The sequence below is a fragment of the Lissotriton vulgaris genome, chromosome 7 (genome assembly GCF_964263255.1).
Source record: "Lissotriton vulgaris chromosome 7, aLisVul1.2, whole genome shotgun sequence".
Lineage (NCBI taxonomy): Eukaryota > Metazoa > Chordata > Amphibia > Caudata > Salamandridae > Lissotriton > Lissotriton vulgaris.
Window position 1 is genome coordinate 605,589,534 of NC_141695.1, and position 23,983 is coordinate 605,613,516.

Here is a 23,983-nt window from a genome sequence, read left to right on the forward strand (position 1 = left end):
GCTGAAATGCTTGGTCTTGGAAAAGAGACAGCCACATGGAAGGTTGTTGTGCCATGCAGGATAAAGCCACACCTTCCTACACCAACTCTGCAAAAATAGGCATTTTACTCATGCCGCTGTACACTTCATTCAACCCCGTAGCTCTGTAGACATGCGAAAAGGTTAAAGACAAAAGTAAACATTAGGTATTCATGACTCCCACGGGAATTTCCCCTACTGACCAACAAGGTGTCAGTTACGAATTCGTGCACATCTGCAGGCTTTGTATCATTTCCACACGTGGATGTGATCTCTGCTGGAAAAACCTAAACAGTCCTGGGTTTGTGAATCATATGGATCTTTTGCATAGTGTATTTAGGAACTTCCGCTTGAGTAGGTTACATTTACACCAGGCTCACAAAATCCCCCTACACTGGCTAATTCAGTACATAAACGCACACAATCTATATTGTACAGGTAGGAAAGATGGAGCTAAAATGTACTTACTAGAAAATACCATAGAATATTCAGTTTCCCCAATCCTTTGGAATATGTACTGTGTTTTCAGTTTTTTCAAAGTTTCCATATTTTATATGATAAATTATACCTAATTTGGTAAGTTGATCATGAGGTAAAATAATTTTCAAAGTGACGGCAAAATAAATTAATTTGGCTGCTTGTGTGATAGTTCATAGAGTCCTTCTTTTCGCTGCCTGCAGATGGGATGTTTTTCTGAATGGTGCAAGTTCAGACTGGTTCTTAGTTGGAGCAATGACTTTACGGGTAGGCTGATCCCAAGCAAACCGAAGGCTTCCTTCTACTAATGAGTCCAGCTTTATTATTGTTTACTAGCAGCCCGTCCCAACGTTGTTCGGGTATGAATTACTGCCGGCCAGTAGTATATTGTTTTGTAGGATTTCGTTTTGATAGCATTTCTTATCTGTGACAGGCCTGTGAAACGCTCCGATTCACAGTGCACTGCTGATGCACTTAAGAGTGCGCGTTCAATAGTGTGTGAACTCGAGTTTCCCTATTTTATTTTCCCTTGCAATATTATATAGCGCGAACTCGACAACATGGCATGAGCACAATTTACATTACAGAAGAACACATTCATTTGTGGTTGGCACAGGGAGACAAAGAGATTTGCCTGGAATCACAGGATGTTGAGCTGATGCCGAGATTCGAACATAGCTCCCCAGCTCTAAAGTTCACAATTCTAGAACTTGTGGCGGGAGGTGTGTCTAAAAGTGTATGTCGGTGCTGGCCATCAATGAGAGAGACCTGTGCATTCTTCAAATGGGTGGTGAAAAAATATGAGTATGTTGCTGGAGATGTGGGCCGCCGTGTCACCAATGTTCTTACCGGGGGAGGGTAAACACCCATTACTCCGCAACTTTCTTTCCGCAACCCATCACTCCGCATACTTTCATTACGAAAGTACCATGACTCCGCAATGCCATTATAACGCATGGCATTACATTTAATATGCTTTTACCACGCATACATTTACAGCGAAATTCATTGTAAATGCATGAATGGTAAAAGCATGTTTTTTTTAATGTTTGGATAAGGTAAGTATGGGTATAGGGTTATATGTTTTGGGGTACTGAGGTATATGTTTTGGGGTGTTTGGGTATTTCAAAGGTTCAGATATAGCTTTGGGTTATGGGGTACAGGGGTACTTTTAGTGTTTAGGGATAGGTATGGGGTACAGGGGTATTTTTAGGTTTCAGGGCTAGGTTTGGGTTTTGAGGTACAGTGGTATTTTAGGGTTCAAGGGTAGGTTTGGGTTTTGGGGTACAGGGTTATTTTTAGGGTTCAGGGCTAGGTTTGGGTTTTGGGGTACAGGGGTATTTTTAGGGTTCAGGGGTAGGTTTGGGGGTACAGGGGTATTTTAAGGGTTCAGGGCTAGGTTTGGGGTAGAGGGGTATTTTAGGGTTCATAGGTAGGTTTGGGGTACAGTGGTATTTTTAGGGTTCATTGCTAGGTTTGGGTTTTGGGGTACAGGGGTATTTTTAGGGTTCAGGGGTAGGTTTGGGTTTTGAGGTACAGGGGTATTTATAGGCTTCAGGGCTAGGTTTGGGGTACAGGGTATATATATAGGGTTAAGATGGGTTAGTGTTTAAGGGTGTTGGGGTATTTTAAGGAGTAAGGGTGGGTTATGATTATGGGGTGCAGGGGTATTTAAAGGGAGCAGGGTGGGATTAGCACACGATATGAGACATTGCATGAAGGGCGGAACGTACCACACGCCCCCAGCGTTTGTCACGCCCCTAGCACACGCCCACAGCACAACGCAGACACACCCACAAGGGACTACTTTGCTGGCATGGTTCTTTTGCCTTTTAAATGTATATGGTGGGCGTCTGCATAGCCTATGTCCTTCTGTTGCAACTGCCCTTTCCAACGCCGTATTGGGTGTTGTGATTGGTGCTGTGGTTCCTGAGATTACCCGCCTCAAAGGTTTGGGCTCTCTCTTTATTATATTAGTATGGATATGGATTTCGTTTTTTGGTGGCCATTTTTCTCCTTTTGGAGCAATCTCTGACCTGGACTTTTATTATCTTGTAATGGACATAGGGAGTATAAGGTAGCAAAATAGTATCTTGAATAGGATGGTGGTCAATGCCTACGCACTACGAGGAAGAGGTCTCCTTCACTTTCTACCTGGAAACTCTAAGCCTGATGTTACCCACACAAATACTTTACCATGTGTCAGTCTGGTTTGAGAAGAACACATTTGGAATGCTTTGCAGTTGTAGAGTAGATCACGTGCTCCGATTCAGATGATATTGAAGTTTATAGTAGTACAAGAGATCGTAACATTGGCACGTGCTTTTCTTCACAAATATATCAACCGATAATCTAAACAAATAATCTAATATGTTGACTCTATGGAGAAAATGCAGCAATGAAATTGGCCTTGCATTTACTCTTAAAATCTACCCAGAGAAGCAGCAATTCCCCTACAGTTAATCTTTTTTTCTACATGGCATTTTTTACACCCTCAACCCAAAGGTTGTATATCAGAATATCAACTGTGTATCAGAATCTCAGCCACGCCAAATATGTATGGGGAGCCGGGCTAAGCCAGCCTATTGATCTGCGACGCTTCACCAAACCAAACCGGGGAGAACACATTTTCTGCTTAGGTTTTTTCTTCTCAGGAGAAGGGAGCACTCCTAGGAGCACTTGAAGGATCTCCAACGACACTGTCCAGCCCTAGGTCCCATTCAGATTGTGCACACCTTTCTGCCATAGCAGGGATAGGGAAGGACGAATATTCCCCGTTTAGATGTTTTAGGGCCAATTAACTAAGGCATGTAAGAGTGCGAAGAGTACTCTAGGAAAACTACTTTACATAATCCAAAAAAGCACTAATCAACAGGCCCCTATTTGGTCTTAACTCCACATCTACATACCTTGAGGATATATATACAATCACGCTACATTTATGTGTAGTCAAGTGTAGCAATCGTATAATTATCTATAAATACTTGCTGTCAGAATATTTTTGGGGTCGATATTTTTTTTTTCACAACCAATTTTATTGATAATTCGAATATGATTGCAAGATATCCACAGTACTCCGAACACCGGAGGGGCTGTGAGCATATAATCAAGAGCAAAATATAGCAATCAATACAGTAAGCAGGATCAGATATTAACATTAAACTACCCGTACCCCCCCAACCCCATAACACCACCCCCACCCGGATCCCACCCTAGCCCTATTCACGACGGTCACCTGGATCCAAGCTAATCAGTCTATGCAACAGTGGTAGTACACTCTCACTCCCACCCTGGTTCTCAGGACAAGTGATCTCTGGCTACATCCTGCCGTGGCGGCGGGTCCAGCCACAGCCCCAGCCCCCTGTATTCCGCCCACCTTTTCCAAATTTTATAGTGCTTTCTAGGGCAGCCGCGGGCCTCAAACACTGGACGTTCCAGCCCCATATAGTAGTCCAAGCCCTATTTCCATACCTCTATCGGGGGGAGCCCTAGGGTCTTTCCAGGCGCGGGCCACATCCCTCTTGGCCACCGTAAGACTCAGGAGTAACAGGTGTCATTTGTATATGTTGCCACCCACCTGCTCCAGGACATGCAGGAGGCCCAACTGCGATGTACGTGGGAGCTGCCAACCCAGCACCTCATCCAAGCAGTCCCATACACGCCCCCAATACCTCTCCAGCGCCCCACAGGACCACACAGTATGAAGGAACGTACCCACTTCCCTGCCACACCTCAATCGGGGGAGGCAATCCGTCCGGCTCGCCACAGCCTCTCTCTCGTGTAGTAAGCCCTGTGCAAGTATTTAAATAGAATAAAGCGCAGTCGTACGGCTATGGCCGCCTCCCTTGGGCTGCGAGGGCCTCCCTCCATCCCTCCTCGTCAATTTCTCCAACATCCCGCTCCCAAGTAGACCGCAAGCCGTCTAGAGAGGAGGAACAATGAATAACCAGTGACTGATAAATGCGGGATATTTTCTTTTCTGTCAATTCTCCCATAAATAATTAGGCTTCTAGCGGACTAAATTCCGGTAGGGATTCCAGTCCCTCCAAGGCAGGAGAGATAGCATGTCGGAACTGCAGGTACTTGAAGAATTGGGTATGCTGCATATCGTACTCATCCCTCAGTTCCTGGAAGGATTTAAGGGTCGTGCCCCTCATGACATGCCCCAGCGCCGAGATCCCTATCGCGTCCCAGCCGCGAAACCCCTGCAAGGTCGACAAGGCCGGAAGGTGGCCATTCTGCCATAGCGGAGTTTCCTCAGTGAGCTTATTCCACCATCCCATACGACTAAGGGCTCGACGCCAAACATGGAAGTCGACCTGCGTAACCACCGGTAGCTTCTTCCTCTTTCCCGCCGAGTACAGTAATGTGTGCAAAGTATCTGGTTCCATTAAATATCGCTCCAGAGCGTACGCCGGAGCGCCCCGATCCCCATACCACCATTCATTAAGTATCAATAGATGGGACGCTTGATAGTAGGAGAGGATATCCGATGATGCCAGGCCACCGCAGTACGAAGAAAGGAAACCGGTGCGGATGGCCACGCGAATAGCACCTCCTGCCCAGAGAAAGCGGCCCAGCGCCGAGTTAACTTGGCGGAACCATTGCGGCGAGATAGTTGGGGTCGATATTTTGATTGCCAAATTTTTGAGAATTAAAACTTGACTTGATATTCAGGTAAAAAACCCTAACCACCTCCCTCTTATGGCTATTCTGGTGTTTTTACAACCTGTACTAGTTCTGTGCCAAGAATATGCTGTGTTTTTGTTTTAAGGCCCTGTGTATAATGATAGGATGGTACCCAGTTGATGTGTTAACTGTGTTTGTTCTGTGTCAGTCACTTGCAGTGTTTGTGTGTGCTAGTCCTGATGGTTTGCGGTTGTGGTTGCTGTGGTAGTTATGTGTTGGTTAAATGTCTGTTTTTATGTGCAGGCTCTGCCCCTCGTGACTGTGATGGTTGGCAGCCGTACAGACAACGAAGTCATCTCTATCATTACAACTTCTAAAGAGGCTGATGAACCCCGGGGGGTGAGATTTGCAGCTCCTAGAGATGGCAGCCCATTGACGCCTGGTGAACCTCGCTGGATAAACTATGTGAAAGGAGTTATCCAGCACTACAGAGGTAAGCTCGGTGAAGACTGACTGCAGTCTTCATATTTTATGTAGGACTGAGGGCTCGTGCTATGATTGAGTACTCAATTGATGAATAAAGTCTGGCCCTCCCCGTCAGTGTCCATGACTGATGGCTAACACACCACCATTCCTCAAGGTACATACATGATTGAGGGCTGACTCCCAATTCCACCCATTTTAATGTCCGCGACTGAAAGCTGAGTTCCACTTCCTTCCACCTCACTCTGTGAGTGACAGCTGGTACTCCTGTTTTTTTTCTCGTCCCAGTGTCATTGCCTCATGCCCATTTCCCACAGCTTTCTTCCTATCTCAGTGTCGGAGACAGACTGTTAGCTCCCTGCTTTCTCCCATCTCGGTGTCTGTGACGGTGGACTGCCTACCCAATTCTTCCCATCATGGGGCTAGGACTTACCCCCACGCATTCGTTTTCCGGATATGTGCGAAACCAAATACTTCAAAAACAAAGACCACCATAATGCAGACTGCCACATTCTTATTACTTAAACAGCAGTTGCTAAAATGTAAATCAGTTTTTAATTTTTAAATATACCCAATCTTTCCCTTAATTTATATTTGCATTCAACATTTAGCGAGCGTGCAAATCTTCAAAAACAGATAGTGTTTAAGGCCTTTATGAATAGCACACATTGTCAATTTCTCTTAGATCATCAGGATGTGTATTATAACCTGAGTAGTCTGTCGTAGAATGTTTTCTTCGGGTCTTCTTTCTTGAATATTTTGAAGGCATCCAAAATAGTTAATAGAGTATCTTAGACTTCCAGATGGAATCTAAGGTAGACATTGATGGGCTAGATAGTGAGGGCATTACCATATGCTGCTTCTGTGTCAACGTGAGAGTTTTACATTCAAAGAGTGCATCTACAGGAAACCAGTGCAACTCGGCAACACTGGAGAGATATGAGCTCTTCTTGGGATATTGACATCTGCCTTAGCTTCTGAGCTCTTGTAGTTTCTTACTGTTGATTGACAGATGTTCATGCTAATAGCACATTTGAGTAACACATTTCCATAATCACGTTGGCACCTGTGGGGGACCACTCCACTTTGGGTCTGTCCCCTTCAGACAAAAGTAAACCATTTTTCATTATCATTTTAAGGTGGAAATTTGAAAATGAAAATATTGTTGACATACTTATGCATATTCATCCTGCAAGGTTTCTACCGTGCCACTAACTGGGATAGCTACATCACAGCCCTTAAGTAAATCATACTTAGCTACTTTAAACCCGAGGATAAATTCAGTTAGAGTAGTTGTGCTGCATTAAGACTGAGCCAATTAGCATCCTTCGACTATTGTACCTGGGAAAACACCTGAGCTACTTGATTACGATCTTTAACAGAAGAGATGAAATGCTCCCTGTGTCAGCTGCTTAACTTTGAAATTCCACTCCCAAGTTCTGCAGAAGATGGTGGAATGGTTTGGCCTGGAGATTAATTATTTATGGTGAAATACATGACTCCTGTTGTATTCCATTCCTCGTCATTAGAGGTACTTCTTCCTTCTGTCCCATTACCACTTGTGCCCTTCTGTTACTGAGGAAGGATGGCAGCTAGTTACCGGAAATGCCCAAAACACCCAGAAGATGTCTAATGCTTAAAATCAGGATATTGCTGTAAGGTGTTGAGTGTCACCGACAAGCCTAACAGCATAAGTAGAGCTGGGTCATCTCATCTGTAATATTAAGTATATTTGTTGAACATCCAGCAAACCAGCCTCTATACACCTTACTAGGAGAAAACTAGCTTGTGTAGTATCTAAAATATTATTGGTCTCCACTAAGATTGCATCTGTATGGATGCCACAGGCATCCATTTTACTGAGTCTGTGGGGATGATGAGTTACGCTGATCACATTTAGATGAGAGGTTGCTTCCAAGTTGAGGCCCAACTCTGAGCTGCAGGAATATGAAGGGAAGTATCTGCCTGTATATCTTCAGAATCCTATCTCAGTACGTTTCTGTGCTCAGAAGCTTGCTTGCGGCTGATGTGGGGTGCCTCAACTCTAATGTGCAGAAAGACGGCACTGCAGGACCTTGCCATTTGTATGGGGTAGTCCATTGACTGGAGATACCACATAACACACAAAGATTTGTAAACTTGCCCTTCTCAAACAGTACGTCTACCCCAGCTCTGAAGCAAAAAGACAGGAAGTTGAGGAGTCTGTTCATTGTATTTTTTTTGTGTTGAGGTTGGAACTAAATTGATGCTTCCAGTGACGTTATTTTACTTAGCCAGAAGAGCATAGAGCGGATGCTATCGAACTAGAAAATGTTGCAAGAAAATTCTCCCTTTTCTATCTTGAGCGTTATGGGACGCAAAATACATACATTAACCCAACCCTTGAGGTAGCTGAAATAATGTTGTCTAGGAGGGAATTTACACCATAGCACCTATCTTTCTTAAAGACTTCTGAATGACTTGCATAGTTTCCCTACATTTGTATGCGGGAAAAGAAACTTTCTTGGTAGCAGCTGTAATTTGAAGCATTAGTTAGTCCATGCTCCCAGATACGTAGTTAGTTCAGAGGAAATTATTGGGTCCAAGAAGGATGAGCGCGTCAGGTAAGGGCAGTGCCATTTTGTTAGCATATCAGGCCGAAAAATTGATTTTGGTGATTGGAGTCATTTCCTGTTTATCCAGTTAAGCATATCCTATCATGTTGATTGGGTAGGGAGTTCACCTGTAGAAAGTTCTACTTTTTCCCGGGTTAGGATTTGGCCTGAAGCTGAAATCTGATGTGACAGTAAGTAGTGGTTTAAGAGAAGTATGGGTAGGCCCAGTGACTGGGATGAGCCCTGTTGAACTCTACGCTGCACTTCGACGGAGTAGATGTGAACAATGCCAAATTGATTTTCACTCCATGCCCTGAGAGAAATGACAAGAAGCACTCAGACAGTTGCTAAATTTAGGGGACCCTGTTGATGGTATGTGGAGGAGAATGGGTTTGGGAGAATTATGGGGACAAAGGCCTCATTCGGGTCTAGCAGAACCCATAGATCAAAAGCACAGTGGATGCAATTGTAGGAGTGCTTATTTTATAAAATAAAAAAGTGCAGGGGCCAAAGTTTTCTTAGGAGCCAGGTGTGAATTCTGAGGTTGTAGAATACCTGGGCTGCCAAGTCTTGATTCCACCACTCAACACTTCTTGTTCGATTTTCTCATTTGTGTAGGTTCGTTTTTATTCATGCCTTTTCCCTGTCATTGTTTTTCTATCTTTTCTTCCCCCTTAATTCTTTCTCCGCCTTTCTCTCCCTTGTTCTGGGTCAAAGTCTGATGATGAAAAATAAGACCTGGTCCCATTACCCGAAACCATCCCACAACTTAAGTTATTCTTCATTATGCTGACTGAAGCTGTTATTTCGCATGCAGTGGGGAGGTGCAAATGAAGGTTCTGGTGGGATTCCTTGGGAGGAACAAAAGAAAATTTAGGAAGGACATTATTTGTGGACAACTCCTATGGTGATGATTTTAATGTTGAAAATTTGAATAATTTATTTTCATGTTGGGATCTTAGCAATGAACCAACATTTCTTACATCTTTGACACCCCTCTGTGTAACACATTTTCTATGAGTGGTGAAGATAATTAGGCGATAGGATTTAGCGTGTGTTTTGCAGGCTGTCTTGTTGACATGTACAGGTATCTCCTGCCATTTGTCTTCAAAAATGTTTAATTACTCTGTTAACCAGGCTCTCTTGTGAGGCTGGAATGTAGTGAGCTTCGTGAGGACTGCACTCGGAATAATTGAGTCCGCGTGCTTGTTGTTTTGGTGGAACAGGAATCATGGTGTGGCACGACTGTCGGCTTTGGAAAAGCTCATACGTTTCTTTAGGGTATCTAAGGTTTCCATGGTAATCAAGGTTGTATGTGTAGCTGATGCTATGCTTCCTGGTGTTTGAATGAGGGACTTGCCTCCTGCAGCTCGAAGAATTTGTATCTGTTGTATCTGCTTGCGTAGGTATGATCTGAATGTGGAGTCCAGTCATGTCTGTTCCACTTTGCGTATGTATAAGGGGAATGTGGAGCTGTTCCGACTTCCTAATGCATGAATTGAATGTGGAGTTCTGTCACAACTGTTCCTGCTTGCTTTTGTGTGAGCTGATTGTGGAGTTCAGTCACATCAGGTCACACTTCCCTATGTATGACGTGAATGTGGAGTTCTGTCTCGACTGTTGCTGTTTGCTTAGGTATAGGTAAATGTGGAGTTCAGTGACTGCTGAGCCTCCTTGCTTATGTATGAGGTAAAGGTGTAGTTAAATCACCGCTGTTTTTGCTTCCTTGTGTAAGAGATGACTGTGGAGTTCATTCACCAGTGACTCTCTTGTCTAGGTATGAGGTATACGTGGAGTTAAGTGACTGCTGAGCCTCCTTGCTTATGTATGAGGTAAAGGTGTAGTTTGATTACTGCTGTTTTTGCTTCCTTGTGTAAGAGAGGAATGTGGAGTTCAGTCACCACTGACCCTCTTGTGTTGGCATGAGGTAAATGTAGTGTTTAGTCACTGCTGTTCCCACTTTGCTCAGATCAGCGTAGGCTCTGGAGGTCAAGTCACTGCAGTTTCTGCTTCCTCAGCTCTGCCGAGGGTGTGGTGGTTTGACAGGAGCAGGTGTTGACACCAGGCCTGGCAGTAATCTGTTCTTTTCCTCTTGGCTCTCCCACAGCTGGACCTGTGCCTGGCTTCAATGCGGTGATCGCCAGCAACGTCCCACTGGGAGGCGGCCTGTCCAGCTCTGCCTCCCTGGAGGTTGCCGCCTACACCTTCCTCCAGCAGCTCAGTCCAGGTGAGGTCACTGGTGCTTGAAAGAGTCCGCTACCTGTAATCGAGTGCTCCTGAAAGTCTCCAGAGCTGATATGCAACAGTTTCTGCCCTAGACCAGCAGGCCTTTTGGAGACCATGGCCACTACCTCGAATGCTTGCTCTTACTACACACCAGCCTTAGCATTTCCACATATCAAGCCCCTCGTCTAATTGATTCATAGGAAGAACCTAGAGTCATTGACTGTGTTGCACCTCTAAACCCTGAACCCTTAAACCTATCCACAGCAATACTTTCAATCAAGCATTCCCTCCCACGCTCATCTGGGCGTTGTTTGAAACAGATGTGCCCTGAGCTCTCAAACTTCTAGCCTCTCTCAAGCAAAAGAAGACTTGATATGTTAACGCTGAGGACCCTCGCAGAGGGTAGGACAAGGGAAAGATGCTGGAGACAAAGGAACATACAGGCATTTCTATAGTGCTGCAAAGTCATTTAAAGAGCGTTTCCAGCTTTACCTCAAGCTGATGAACAGCTCGGCCCACGTCAGCCAGGATGTGCTTACTCACTTGATTCATTTTTTACTGCTCACCATTCAAAAAACACACCGGTCAAAGATCTCAATGACAACTCGCTGTGACCCCCTAACTCTAGACAAAACTGCGAGTTCACCCAGCCATGTGACTCGGGGCACTTTTGTGCATTTGAACGGTCCCTCACAGCAGCGTGAACTTCATTTGGGGCCCCCCGTGCAACCTGGCCTGGACTGCTTTGCCGCTATTGCTATTGCCGGTTTTTGCCATCAGTCTCCCCCCGCCGCCGCACCTATCTCGGAGCGACCGCCGAGCGGCGGAGACTACGACCTCCAGCCTGCTTTGCGGCAGGAAGCCACCACTTGCATTTTCCGCGCCTGGAGGTGCTTATAACGGTCGCACTAGTTCCGCGTCCCGGGAGCGGCCGGGGATAAGCCCGGGCAAAGGGCGGGCCCTCTTAGGCCCTCAGAGGCCGCAGGAGGCCGGGCCGGGCTCACCCTCTGTTGATCTCCATCCAGGACTTCCTTGGACATTTATCCACAGTAAGACATTCTCATTGACTTTTCGACTCGTCTCTTACATCCATTACGAACTCTGTCGAGTACTTGTTGCCTGACTGTACTAACTAACGTCCTCCCTTAAGTGCATTATAACATTCACATTAGCGAAGGCTGGGCATTATTATCACATATTTGCACCATGTTTACATGCACACCGAAAGCTAAACCCTCTACATCAGGCGGGGCAATCACTGGACCGCTAGATAACTTCTTTACTAGGACAACTGCTGAGATTGATAGAGAACTGTCTCTGGCTGAGCGTCGTGCTGAACGACGGTTATCTATCGAACTCCTCAAGTGTAAGTCCACTCCCCCGGCACCAAAAGTACATACAATCTCCCTAGATCCCAGCACACACTTGGTAAGTGTGGATCGCAAATTAGATGGCATCATTGGTATACCATTAATTCTACAAGATGGACCCCTCTCGCCTCATATTGAGTGTACTAACACTGACTCCGCCCAGAGGGTTCAAGCTCCTGTATTGGTCCCTCAACCGTTAGTAGTATCAGCTCCACTCACCCCATCTTGGTTACCAGTCACGGCACACATAGAAAGCCAAGGCACCAAAAGGCAAAGAGAACCCCAAAGGGCTCCCCCAAAAAAAAGAAGGAAGAAGGGAGGGGCTACCAAATCAGGCCAAAGCCCAATCATACCCAAATCTCCAACGGTCGTAGCGGCCAATGAAACTTCCGCGCAGGTAGTTAATCTATTGACAGAATCCTTACTTCCAGCAGGTTTTACAGAGACCTTGGAGCATCTCCTTAAAACCCTTTTGTTACCACTCCTAGAGGGAGTAAAGAGATTGGGGGCTCAGATGACTAGATTGCTGGAGATCTCCGAGTTAAATGAGACGGTCCCAAAGCAACCTGTGGCACATCAAATTCCCCCCTCAGTAAAGTCCCCTATCCAGAAATCAACCACGTCCCTTGGGGTGGGCTCTGCGCCTATTACTGGGTTTCCTCCGCTCCCATCATCTAGTGCCGAGCCATCTCAGCATAAACTTAGTGCTAAAACCAACTCAATGCCTCCTAAGAACCCTAAAGCAAGTACCATCCTCCCTAAGCCCTCTACCTGTCAGGCGCCAACATTTAGTAGTCAACATCCCATAGACTTACCCCCACAGGCATCACATTATGTCATCATCTTGACAGGGGTCCCAGTTCTGACAGAAGGAACCATAGAACCTCAAGCTAGCCTTAGAAACAAGGTCATCAACGGGTTGCGTATCAATAGACCCCTCCCATCACATCTAAATGGCGACATTATATCAGTCAGACGTTGTAAGTGGGTGGGTCCCCGACCTAAAGATATAGCTGGGGATGTGGTGGTAATTAATTTTAGGGACTACCGAGTTATCACTCACATTAGTGATTGGTTTCCAGGGAATGGCGAGGGAAGTATTTATTCACGAAACTTGAGTTACTTCTACCCTAAGTCTCTGCTGTCTGCTCCTAATCCCCATTTACCTGCGCATAGACCCAACTCTTCCTTAATCTCAAAGCTTCAACCGCATTTCCCTGTATCAAGATCTGGTCTGGTAAACTCCCCCTTTTCTATCCACCTCCAACGTCCCAGCTGGTCGCATGTACCGCCTCTAGGCTGGCCCCATCAACACAGCTCATATGGTGGCTGGACCATTCCTACGTACAATTCTTTTGACTGCTTGTCCGGTCTCAACGAAAATGAATGACTGGCACCATCTGATTTAATCATCGCCCGCCCATTTGAGGGGCCTATTAATAACAAGTCTTTAAGCGCTGAGTTGGTCCCCGTAAAATCCATGTCCGCTACTAGGGCACTAGTCTGCCACAAATCACCACCAAATGAAAATGTCAGTCCTAATCTAGTCCTCATGCCTAGTAGAGAGGCTCCTCTAGTGCCCCTGCAGCGTGAGACGATGGACAAATCCCCAGGTATTGTTCTAGCCGTCGAAGCAGTGGGTAGCGCTAGCACTGGTGAGGCTGTGGGTCCCGTAAAGCAGAATTCCACGTATTTCTCCATGATATTTTGGAATGTGGCAGGCCTTAGACCTAAGGTAGATTTACCCTCTTGGCTCTCTGAAATCCGCAAACACAACATCTTGTGTTTTCAGTAAACCTGGTCTACTACCCAATTCCATCTTCAAGGGTACAAAACTTTTATTTGCCCTGCCCAACCCTCTACTTCTGGCAGATCAAAAGGTGGTTTAGCAACTTATATCGCTAACGATCTTTCTATCAGAAGCATACAGGTTGTAGTGAGTGCGCCAAACTTCCAAATATTGAAATTAACATTAAATATAAAAGCGGTTTACTACATAGTCAATTTTTATAACAACCTACGGACCGAAGACATACTCCCTGTCTTGGAGGAAATTTTCCGTCTCCTACTGGTAGAACGGAAAAAAATAAAGAATAACCAATTTAATCTTATCTGGGGAGTGGACTTTAATGTTAGTCTCTGTAAAGACAGTGGCTCCAAAAAATGTGGTTTGGTGGACGAGGGGGGTTTAAATTTAACCCATTTCCCGCATTCCAGTTTAGGCCACCGCTTAATGGAAATCCTAGTCACTCTAGAACTTGGCTTTGCAAATGAGCTTGTTGTTCCCCCAGTAGCATTTTCTACAACGTTTAGTGGAAGAGACTATTCCTCCTTGATTGACTTTATCCTAGTTTCTCAAGTCTTGAAAGACCAAATTGGTTGTTTCCTGACAGACACTAACCCAAACAGTGATCATTTCCTAAACTCTATGACTATTATAGTGCCTGACTCTTGTAAACTGGCTAACTCACCCTCCCTACTAACCCAAGATGCACTGAGTATGGGCAAATTAAATGGTTTCACCATAAAGTGGGAAACCGTGGATCCCGTTGCAATCACAGGTAGAGTTCTCAGCCGCACTCTACCACAAGTAGAAACATGCCTCAATGCCGACTCTCCCCCTGAAAAAATCTTAGATAGTTTCCTGATCATTACTAAAACAATCAATGACGAACTATTAAGTAAATCAAAGGGAACTAAGAAACCAAAAAAGGGCTGGTTCAACGCTGCCACTAGGAGAGCCTATTCGCGTCTGAAGAAGGCTCTCCGATGCAGCATTAGAAACAAACCAGAAATAGTTTGTCTTAGAAGGGAGTATAATCAGTCCCTAAAGCAGTGTAAGCTAGAGATCAAAAAAACCTTATGGGAGACACTGCACAAAAGCTGCCTTGCAAGGGATTCAACCTCATTTTGGCGTACAGTTAAAACTCCCTTCTTACCAAATCCTAATTTGAACCCGAGAATCGAGGTGGCAGTGGATGAGTGCGCTTGGGTCACTCACTTTTCGGCTATTTTCGGGGGAACAGTTGCACCCACACAGGTACCTGCTGTACCTCGAGATGGCAGCAACCTCAGCTTCTCCCACTGCGCAAAAGTCATCGAAATGTGGGAAAGCCCCTGGCCCTGATGGGGTTCCTCTTGACATATTCAGACATAATTTAGGTTTGTGGTCCCCTATCCTCACTAGGGTCTTTGATGCAGTTAACGAAACAGGCCCAATCACCTCATGGAAATCCTCAATCCTCCTCCCAATTTTCAAGAAAGGGGATCGAAATGACCCTGCTTGTTATCGACCCATTTCCTTATTAGAACCAACAGGTAAGGTCGCAGGGCGGCTAGTCCTCCAAAAACTTCGTAGCTGGGCGGCTGAAAACCAAATACTGTCAGACCTACAGTACGGATTTCGTGAGGGTATGGGGACGGTAGAACAAGCAATAAATTTGTCCCTACTAGCGGGTAAATATGTGGGGGCGAAGAAGGGTAAACTTCATCTGGCATACGTCGACCTGTCGGCAGCGTTCGACTGTGTGTCTCATTGCAGGTTGTGGAATATCCTCATTAAAATAGGCATAGACCCCCCCTTAATCCGCTTTATGCAAGACCTCTACTCAGGGGCATCAGCCAAAGTCCGCTATGGCACGGGGGGGGGGGGAGTTAACCAGGTCTTTTGATGTGGTGAAGGGAGTCCGACAGGGCTGCGTGCTGGCTCCCTTCCTTTTTAACCTGTACACTAACGGTCTAGAGGTGGCAATGCTAGAGGGTAGTCAGGATCTCCCCATGATTGGCCGTCGTCCTATTCCAGCTCTGCTCTATGCGGATGACGCAGTCATCATGGCACGGACTCCCTGCCAACTAGAATTGCTGGTCAACAGATACTGCCAATTCATGGAAAGCTTAGATCTAAAGGTTAATAACAAGAAAACCTTCATCATGCATGTTGGGAAAGCCAGTAGTCACACAAAGGGTATATATATAAACAACACCAAGTTAGACTGCACAAAAACATACCCCTATCTGGGAATTCTGATCGATAATAAGCAAAACTGGCGACCAGCTATCTAAAGCAGGAAACTGTCATTCCTCAGAACAACAACTGCCCTGTCAACTTTTGCCCGGAATCTAGGCCAGCGTCCGGCACGCGAACTGCTCCAGATTTATCACGCTAAATGCTCTTCGGTAGCTCTATATGGAGCAGGGATATGGGGCTTTACCGCCACCGCATGTATTCAAAAGGTGGAAAACTGTTTTCTAAGGTATCTATTAGCGGTCCCCAAAAGCTCCCCGATCCATGGCTGCCACGTGGAATTAGGTATGGACTATATATCTGACATCATCGCCATCCAACCGATCCTACTGTGGCAGCGTGTATGGCAAACAGATGAATGCAAGCTTACTCGCTCTTTGATTATCGACTGCCTTGTCCTAGAAAGATGGAAGAGCATAACATGGCTGGATTATGTTTCAAAATTTTTCACTGATCTAAATTTAGAGTCCCATTTTACCCATCCTGAAATCATCGTGGGCATATCACGAGCCACTCTGAAAAACTTATGTTTATCCCACCTGCGTGAGCTCCGAATGGCAAGAGAGATCTCTAAGCCAACTAATATTAATCTCTTAGCAGTACAAAGCTCTTGGGGGATTCAGCCTTATTTTTTGTTAACAACCATCACATATTATGACAAATTCTTGCTGACCCGGTTTCGTTTCAGTACTTTCCACCGCTTAGTGACTTTCCCCAAGACCAACGATTGGTCCGCAAATCTCTCCACCTGTCCATGTGATGGGCAGTCAGAGCAAACGCTTCTCCATGTAATATTCTTCTGCAGTCTCTATGACTACCCACGGAGAAATTGGATTGTACCATTAGTAAAATACATGGGATTGCGCCAATGCCGTCCGGCGCTCCAAGCCTTACAATGTTTGGACACAGAATTTTCAATTGTCCCTATACTCTGTTTTTTAAAATAATGCATTAAATACCGAAAAGATTATGATTAATTCCATATTTAAAGTACTGTTTACACTACTGTGTATTAAGTTTTAGAAACCTTATTGTGTTTAGTACCCTTTTTCTCTTGTGTTCCCAGGATAGATTTCTTTTTAATGTATACATTTAGTCCCTATTATACTTTGTTTTATTTGTACTAATCTTAGGAATTCGTTGTCTTTTTAAAAAAAAAATTGCCTTGTTTCTTTTGTACTTTTATGGATAAGTTCCCTTATCCGAATAAAGTTTTATTTGATTTGATTTGATTGACTCTGTATGAGATTGCCTCTGCTGCTGATACCAAAGTAATCAGTCCTGGGGTAACTGAAAATGTACAGTTCTGCATCCCCTTGGACTCGTGCCTGAAAGGCATATGTGACTGTAGTGATACTATTCACCGTAATTACTGCTATCAGGAAACGAAGCAGCTCTGAGATACCAGAGTTCCTCAGAAGCTCAAGCATACCTCATTGCAGACATCCTCAAAGAGCCAGTGTTACCCCAGAAGATCCTGGCATACTCAAAACCTCCCAGTCGGCCTTCTAGACGAGCATAAGTTTTCAAAACCGTAGCCCCTTCAGAAAGTACCTTCTATCTTGTGCTGAACATTTAGTTCGTCTTGTTTTCATGTTTCATGTTCCTTCTTTCTCATTTCTCTTCCCTGTTCACTTGTAGGGCATTGGGAAACAGCTATTCAGCAGCAGCACCACAGCACAAAGCAGAAAAAATACACCCCATTCCATCAGTGTGAATCACTGCTTGCTGGATTGTATTTGAAGTTTATGAAGAGTTCTTTCTCAACTCTATCTTCTCCCTCCACTTCCAGATGATGGTGACTTGGTGTCGAAGGCCTTGGTATGTCAGAAGGCGGAGCACACGTATGCAGGCATGCCCTGCGGAATCATGGACCAGTTCATCTCTGTGATGGGGATGGAGGGCCATGCACTTCTCATTGACTGCAGGTAGGGTGCGTTGGGGAGGTTCCTCACTGGTTCAGACACTCTTCACTGGCTCGCTCACTCTCAAATCTGTTAGCCAACTACAATCTCTTGTATGTATGTATATGTTATTTCTATAGCACAAACCTACCCAAAAGGCAGCTCTGTATGCGGGGAAAGACCAGCATAATGTCAGCGAGTAATAAGAGAGGAAGCGCTGGGTTGTAGGTTGTTAATGCATTATTATGTATGATTTTTAAAAGAGGTGTGTCTTTAATTCTTCCTAAATTGAAGCAGTTTGGGGACGATCCTGATATCAACAAGTATGTTGTTTCAAATCCTGAGTGCACAGATGGAAAAGGTCTTCTGTCTTGTTTTTCTTTTTTGACTACTTAGTCTGCAGTCTGATGGTGTCTTGGCGTGTCCTGGCTGCGGGTGTGATGAAAACCTACAAAGATGAAAAGCTTATCTTCTAGATCAGCTGGGTTGCTGTTACTGATTGCTTTGCAAATAATGCAGTTGGTTTGAAGGTGGTGCGGGCTGGCAAAGGGTACCAATGGAATTCTATTTGGAAGGGGTGATGTTATCATATTTCGTCAGGCCCTAGTTGAGACGTGCTGAACTTGTATAGCCCATAGTGAGTGTCCTTGTGGAGTTCGGGAGGTTATGGAGTAAGGCAATACCACCTTTCAGATGCAGGAGTACGAGGGCTTAAATTGCAGTTCAGAAGTTGCTTTCTTAAAGAAGCAGTTTCCCTCTCTTTTGAAGAGAGAGACCTGGCACCAGGCTGTGTTTCTTTTTTGGCAGTGTGTTTTTTTTATGGGGATGTTGGTGTCCAGAGTAAATCCAAGTGGCTTGGAATTCTATGAAAGTTGGGGTTTGACGTCATCGTTCATGTCAATGAGCCCAATTTGTACTGTATGTTGTGCTTTGCAAAAATAGGCATTCTGTCTTGTTTGGGTTGAGCTTCAGGTAGGCGCTGGACATCCAGATCTGGATAATATACTAGCAGTGTTTGAGGCGTTTGATGTCTGAAGCAGAGGAGGCTTTTAAGTAGAGTTGTGTATCATTGGCATATTGATGAATCTTGATGCTGTTAACTGTGAGTAGAGCATCACATTGCTCCATGTAGAGGTTGAAGATAACAGGAGACAGTATGGAAACCTGGGGGACTCCACAGGTGATAGAGATCTTTTGTGACCTGGAGGGGCCCATGCAAACAAACTGGTGTCGGTTGGAAAAGTAGGAGAAGAAATAGTGCATGACATTGCTGGCGAATTTCATTCTAGACTCCAGAGTGTGTTTGAGGATGAGATGGCCAAATGTTAAAGACAGCTGTAAGGTCCAGCAAGATCAGGAGGTAGGGGTCATTTTCATCTGTGGTCAAGATGGCATCATCTACGATGTGGAAAGTGGCAGTTTCCATGCTGCACTGGGATCTTCAGTTGATTCCTTACTTACACATATTTACATCATTTTCTTGCAACTATACAAAACGAACAAGGTAAAACTGATGGCACATTCCATGAGTCGGAATTGGTGGTAAAGATCTGTAGTAGCATTTGTCCAAGATTAATTCTAGTCACTTACTCAATCTTTCATTCACCTGCCATTGCATGTTTGTTTAGCTATTCACTCATGTGAAATCCTGCTCTATATTTAAAGGTCACTGGTGGCTAAGCTGGTCCCTCTGAGCGACCCCAAGTTGGTGGTGCTGATAACAAACTCTAACGTGCGACACACATTGACTGGGAGCGAGTACCCCAGTCGCCGGCGCAAGTGTGAGGAAGCTGCCAAGGTCTTGGGGAAGTCAAGCCTGAGAGAAGTGTCTGAGGCAAGCCTGGAAGGTGAGTCACAAGACAAGATGTTCAGATGTACAGAATGGGGCGGTGAACTGAGGCTTAAATATCACAAAATTGGGTGTTGACCGCATTATGACTGCTGCTAGCAATGAGAGCCATAGAGACAGCTTTCTCTTAGTGTGGTATGGACAACATTGTGGGGTGAGAAGGCTGGGCACTGTCCCCTCGAGTGTAGGGCGGAAACCTCTGGGGCAAGTGGGATCAAAACAGCCTGGACCTACTTTAACATGGTAACAGGTATGTTTGTGCATTGACAATTTATATCACTACTGAATTTAACTTCTGCTTAATAACATTGAGCACCTTTGTATGTGGCATTAACGGGAAGTGTGTGTGTGCTAGACTACAAAGAACCTCCCTCCAATGTGGGCATAAGGACAGCTGGTGGTGGAGGGATTGATGTAGGCCACTCCTGTTGTGGGACAGAGAGAGCTCTAACGTGAGCGGCCCTGTGATGGTTACCCATGGTCCTCATCTCTCCAGGAATCATGGTGTAGATATCCAGTCCCTCGTCTGCTGAGCCCCTATGGGTGAGGATTGTACATCGCCTTTTAAAGTGATGACTGTTCCCACATCTTTGTTATGCTAATCCATCTGAAGAGCACAATGATTACCCCAATGGGTAACCTGACGCTAACATAGACAATTAACACATGAATTTGGTGAGTCTACTATAAACAGCCAAGGCACACCACAATTGACTCGCGAGCCATGGTTCCTGAAAAGTGATATCTTTAGCGACTTTCTAAAATGGAGCAAAGATTGAATCTTCTGCATGGTGACGGGAAGTTCTTGGTAGGACCAGCAGTCGAGCCTCAGAGTAGCGTAGGCAGTATGTAGGAATGTATTTATGACATTTTTGAGATGGGTAAATTGGGTCGAGGCCATGAAGTGCTTTGAAAACATGACAGAGGGGTTTAAAAGCCACTCTTAACTGCAAGTGCAAGGTTTTTAACGCATGTGGCGAGGAGGACCAGCGTGGAAGATATAGATAGTGACATTTTTGCAACTTATTTTGTATCCTATGTAACTTCCTCATTTGCCTCATATCCATTCCAAGACAAAGGGGGTTGTTGTAAACCAAGCAACTAAGTATGGCTAACTACTAGGTGTACCTTCTTAGGGAAAAAGGTGCAGAGTTTTCTTCAGTATCTTTAGCAAACAATTGTCAAAAACAGTTTGAAAACATGTTTGACTTGTTCCACTAAGGAGAGGATAGGTGCCAGATTTTTTTTTATCGCCGTCATTTGGGCAGGGCAGATAGACCAAGAAGCAGGCCAGAAATCTGATGGTATGAGACTAGGTTTACGAGAGAGTCAGTTAAATCTGAAGGAGTTATGTTGTAGCCAGGCTTACCAGCTGTCATTCACTGGTGAAAAGTTTCATAGTAGTTACAGTCAACATACATAGTCAGGCGTTAGTGTCCCATCTTTTTCTGTACAAATGCACTACATACAGTCCTGTTCCAAAGTCATTATTTATTAATAAAAAGGAAAATAAGACATGGGAAAAAATAGTATATTTGATACAATAAATAGAGAAGCAAAATTAATGGAAAGATCGCCCATAGCTTAATATCCAATGAAATCTAATTGCCTGATCCATTCCAGGATGATTACTGGATTCCAAAGTTGATCCACTCCTAATGGCCCTCTATAGATTGCCCTGATTGAAGGACCATAATACCTTTATCCAAAGGTTGGTACGTTACCCACTGCCCTAGCCTTCTAGAGAGCGGTCTCTTGTAGTGTCGCTGTAACTTAGCACCCATTTAAATATGCAAGGATTTTTTTTCAAATGCCCACAAGGCGGCTCTGTAGGGATTCTCAAACCGGTCCTGGAGGGACGGATCCATGCCAGATTTTGTGCATATCCGCATTTAGATATATGTAGTTATTTTAAAAATCTGGCATGGATCCGGCCCTCCAGGACTGGTTTGGAGAACCCTGACTGTTGTTCTTCTCGCTGGTGGCTTAATTAGGGTGAGCCTGTCAGACTGCACAGCTGTTTAGTTGTGGACTTACCAGGCACACAGAGAGCAATACAGCCCGACCATTGTTAACCACTTGTTGGCTTTACTGTCACTATCAGTTGCCTACTTATTATTTAATGGCTTGCCTTGTCCATCTTGTGTCTGTCCTTCCCTGGAACATTGCCAATTTACTTGTCTTTTATTGCTTACTTTCAGGGAATTACTTTTTTCTTTTGTCTGCAGTGCTTCACAAGAGTGCTTGAATTTTCCAGTGGTCTTCCACTGTGCTTCTCTTCCCTCATCCATGCTCCGTGTTGCTGTATCTCGCCTATATGCTTCTCCACACTCCCTTCGAGCTGTGCTTTCCCTCGTGCTTCATCCCCTGCATTGCTTTCTCACCCCCAGCTCCACATTGCTCTCTGTCACGTCCATTTGCTTTCCTACCCACACGCGACACAGAGCTCTCTCATGCTCATCTGATTTTCTCTGTCCGTCCCACCTGTACCCCCCATGTTGCTTCCCCACACCACCTTGTGTTGCAGCAGCCCCCTGTGTGATAGTGTTGCTTTTCCCCAGCTGCTTTCAAAGACAAGCGTTTGCAATAGGACTGGCATTTTGGGAGAATTTGAGCTATTGGTATTGTAAATGACAATAGCTTTTATTTATGTGTTTTGAGAACCTGCATGCGGTGTGTAAACAAGCACTTTGCACTTATAGTTCTTGCTAATGAGAAGTAAGACTGGCAGTAAAAGAGGCGCAGTTACTGCCAGCCTTGCTTCTCGTAAGCAACGACTATAAGTACAAAGTGCCTATTTATGCACCGCTTGCAGGTTTTCAAAACACATAAAAGGGATTGTCATTTGCAATGCCAGTACTTCAACCTCTTGCAAATACGAGACCTATTGCATTGCAAATGCTTGTTGAGCTCTGAGACAGAGGCGCAGCAGCCATAGGAAGGCATAGACCGGGACACCAGGCTGTGCGTTTCAAAAACAGGAGGGAGGAGGAGGAGGCAGCTGCCGCCAAAACAGACCTTAGTCTTTGGATGCACAGCAAATGTGGCAAGATTAAAGCAGGATTTACAACTGAGCTCTGTAAACCACAAGCACTGGTCTTGAGTGCTCCATCTTAAAGAAAGAAATGGTGCTCACAAGCTCCGAGTAACAACACATGTAACAGGGGCAGTCCTTGATAATGGGCTGAGCTTTTAAAGCCCATATCCTGAATACAGCATGTCTCGTAGAGGCAGCGAAAGCGCTGGCTAGGAGAGACCTAAAAAAATGCTTTTGTGAGTTTCTTTTTATTTACTGATCCAACTAGAATCCTCGAGGAGAAAAAGAATGCCCAGGTTATTTTATAGGTGTGTGCATGCATGGTGCAGGCACCTTCAAACTGGCGAGGGTGGGTGCTTCATAGGCGTTTTTTTATGTAAATATATCCTTTGGCTATTCTGTACAGCATCATGAAAAACCATTGGTGAAGACAGTAGGTCTCTAAGACGAGGCCTGCTGGCTTTTTCAATAATTGTTCTTTTGTTATATTGTTAGCTCAGTACCGATATTTGACGTTCCATATTTCCACCTTTCCAACAACTTGACCTACTCCCAGAAAGAGAAGCTACCTTACTTAGGCCCTTAGTACATGTTTTATGATAGTGTCAACTGGAACATAAGAGATTTTGCACCCAAATGGATCCTACGAGTTTTGTAGTAAAACCCACACCTTTGTGAATTTATCCTGAAAAAAGTATTCCTAATGAAGGAAAGCCTGTGGAAAACAGTGCAAATACACAACTAATTGCAGCTAATTCTCACGCTTGATTGATGGTTGAAACTCGTAATGTCACTTTACTTCTGCATCTGGTAATTACTTTACTATGCAGTATTGGTAATTCCTGTTGTGGTATTGCAACATCTGTTTTCATTTGGCACTCACAATGAGCCCCGAAGTAGCAAAGTGCCCCTACACTCTTTTTCTTTAAAAAAAAAATTAAGCAGTTTTGGTTTTCCACCATTTATATATTTACTGGCTTGGCTTTTTAGCGTTTAGTAACATAACCTGGAAGAAATAATATCTGGACTTTCATTGTGTAAACGGAATTTTGAAGAAAACAAATGTTTCTGTGCCTGTCCATTTCAGGCACGATGCATACCAAGGCCATCCAGAAGAGTAAGTTTAGAGCACGTGTTTGTTAAGCCGATGATAGCTACATTTGTAGAGACTCCTGCTTCAGTCACTCATACCCTGCAAGCGGAGGCTTTTCACCTTGCCGGACACGTCACCCAGAACCCTGACCTCACGCAGAACCCTGACTTCACCATTTCCTATGATTAATAAAATGTCAAACACTGACTAGTCTTTAATCGAAAAACAGTCACCCGTCACTTACTCTCCAAATAAACTAGGTGAAGAATGCAGATCGCT

The 23,983-nt window shown here is 44.7% G+C and overlaps 1 protein-coding gene across 2 annotated transcripts in view; it reads left to right on the top strand.

The window, feature by feature from the left end:
• Positions 1–23,983, top strand: part of GALK1 (galactokinase 1) — a 78,424-nt gene that overhangs the window by 49,928 nt on the left and 4,513 nt on the right. For both annotated transcript variants that reach the window (XM_086930736.1, XM_086930737.1), the window contains exons 2-5: positions 5,428–5,617; positions 10,309–10,428; positions 17,614–17,749; positions 19,391–19,572. In XM_086930736.1, coding sequence (XP_086786862.1) covers positions 5,428–5,617; positions 10,309–10,428; positions 17,614–17,749; positions 19,391–19,572 — 628 coding nt within the window. The remainder of the gene's footprint in view (positions 1–5,427; positions 5,618–10,308; positions 10,429–17,613; positions 17,750–19,390; positions 19,573–23,983) is intronic.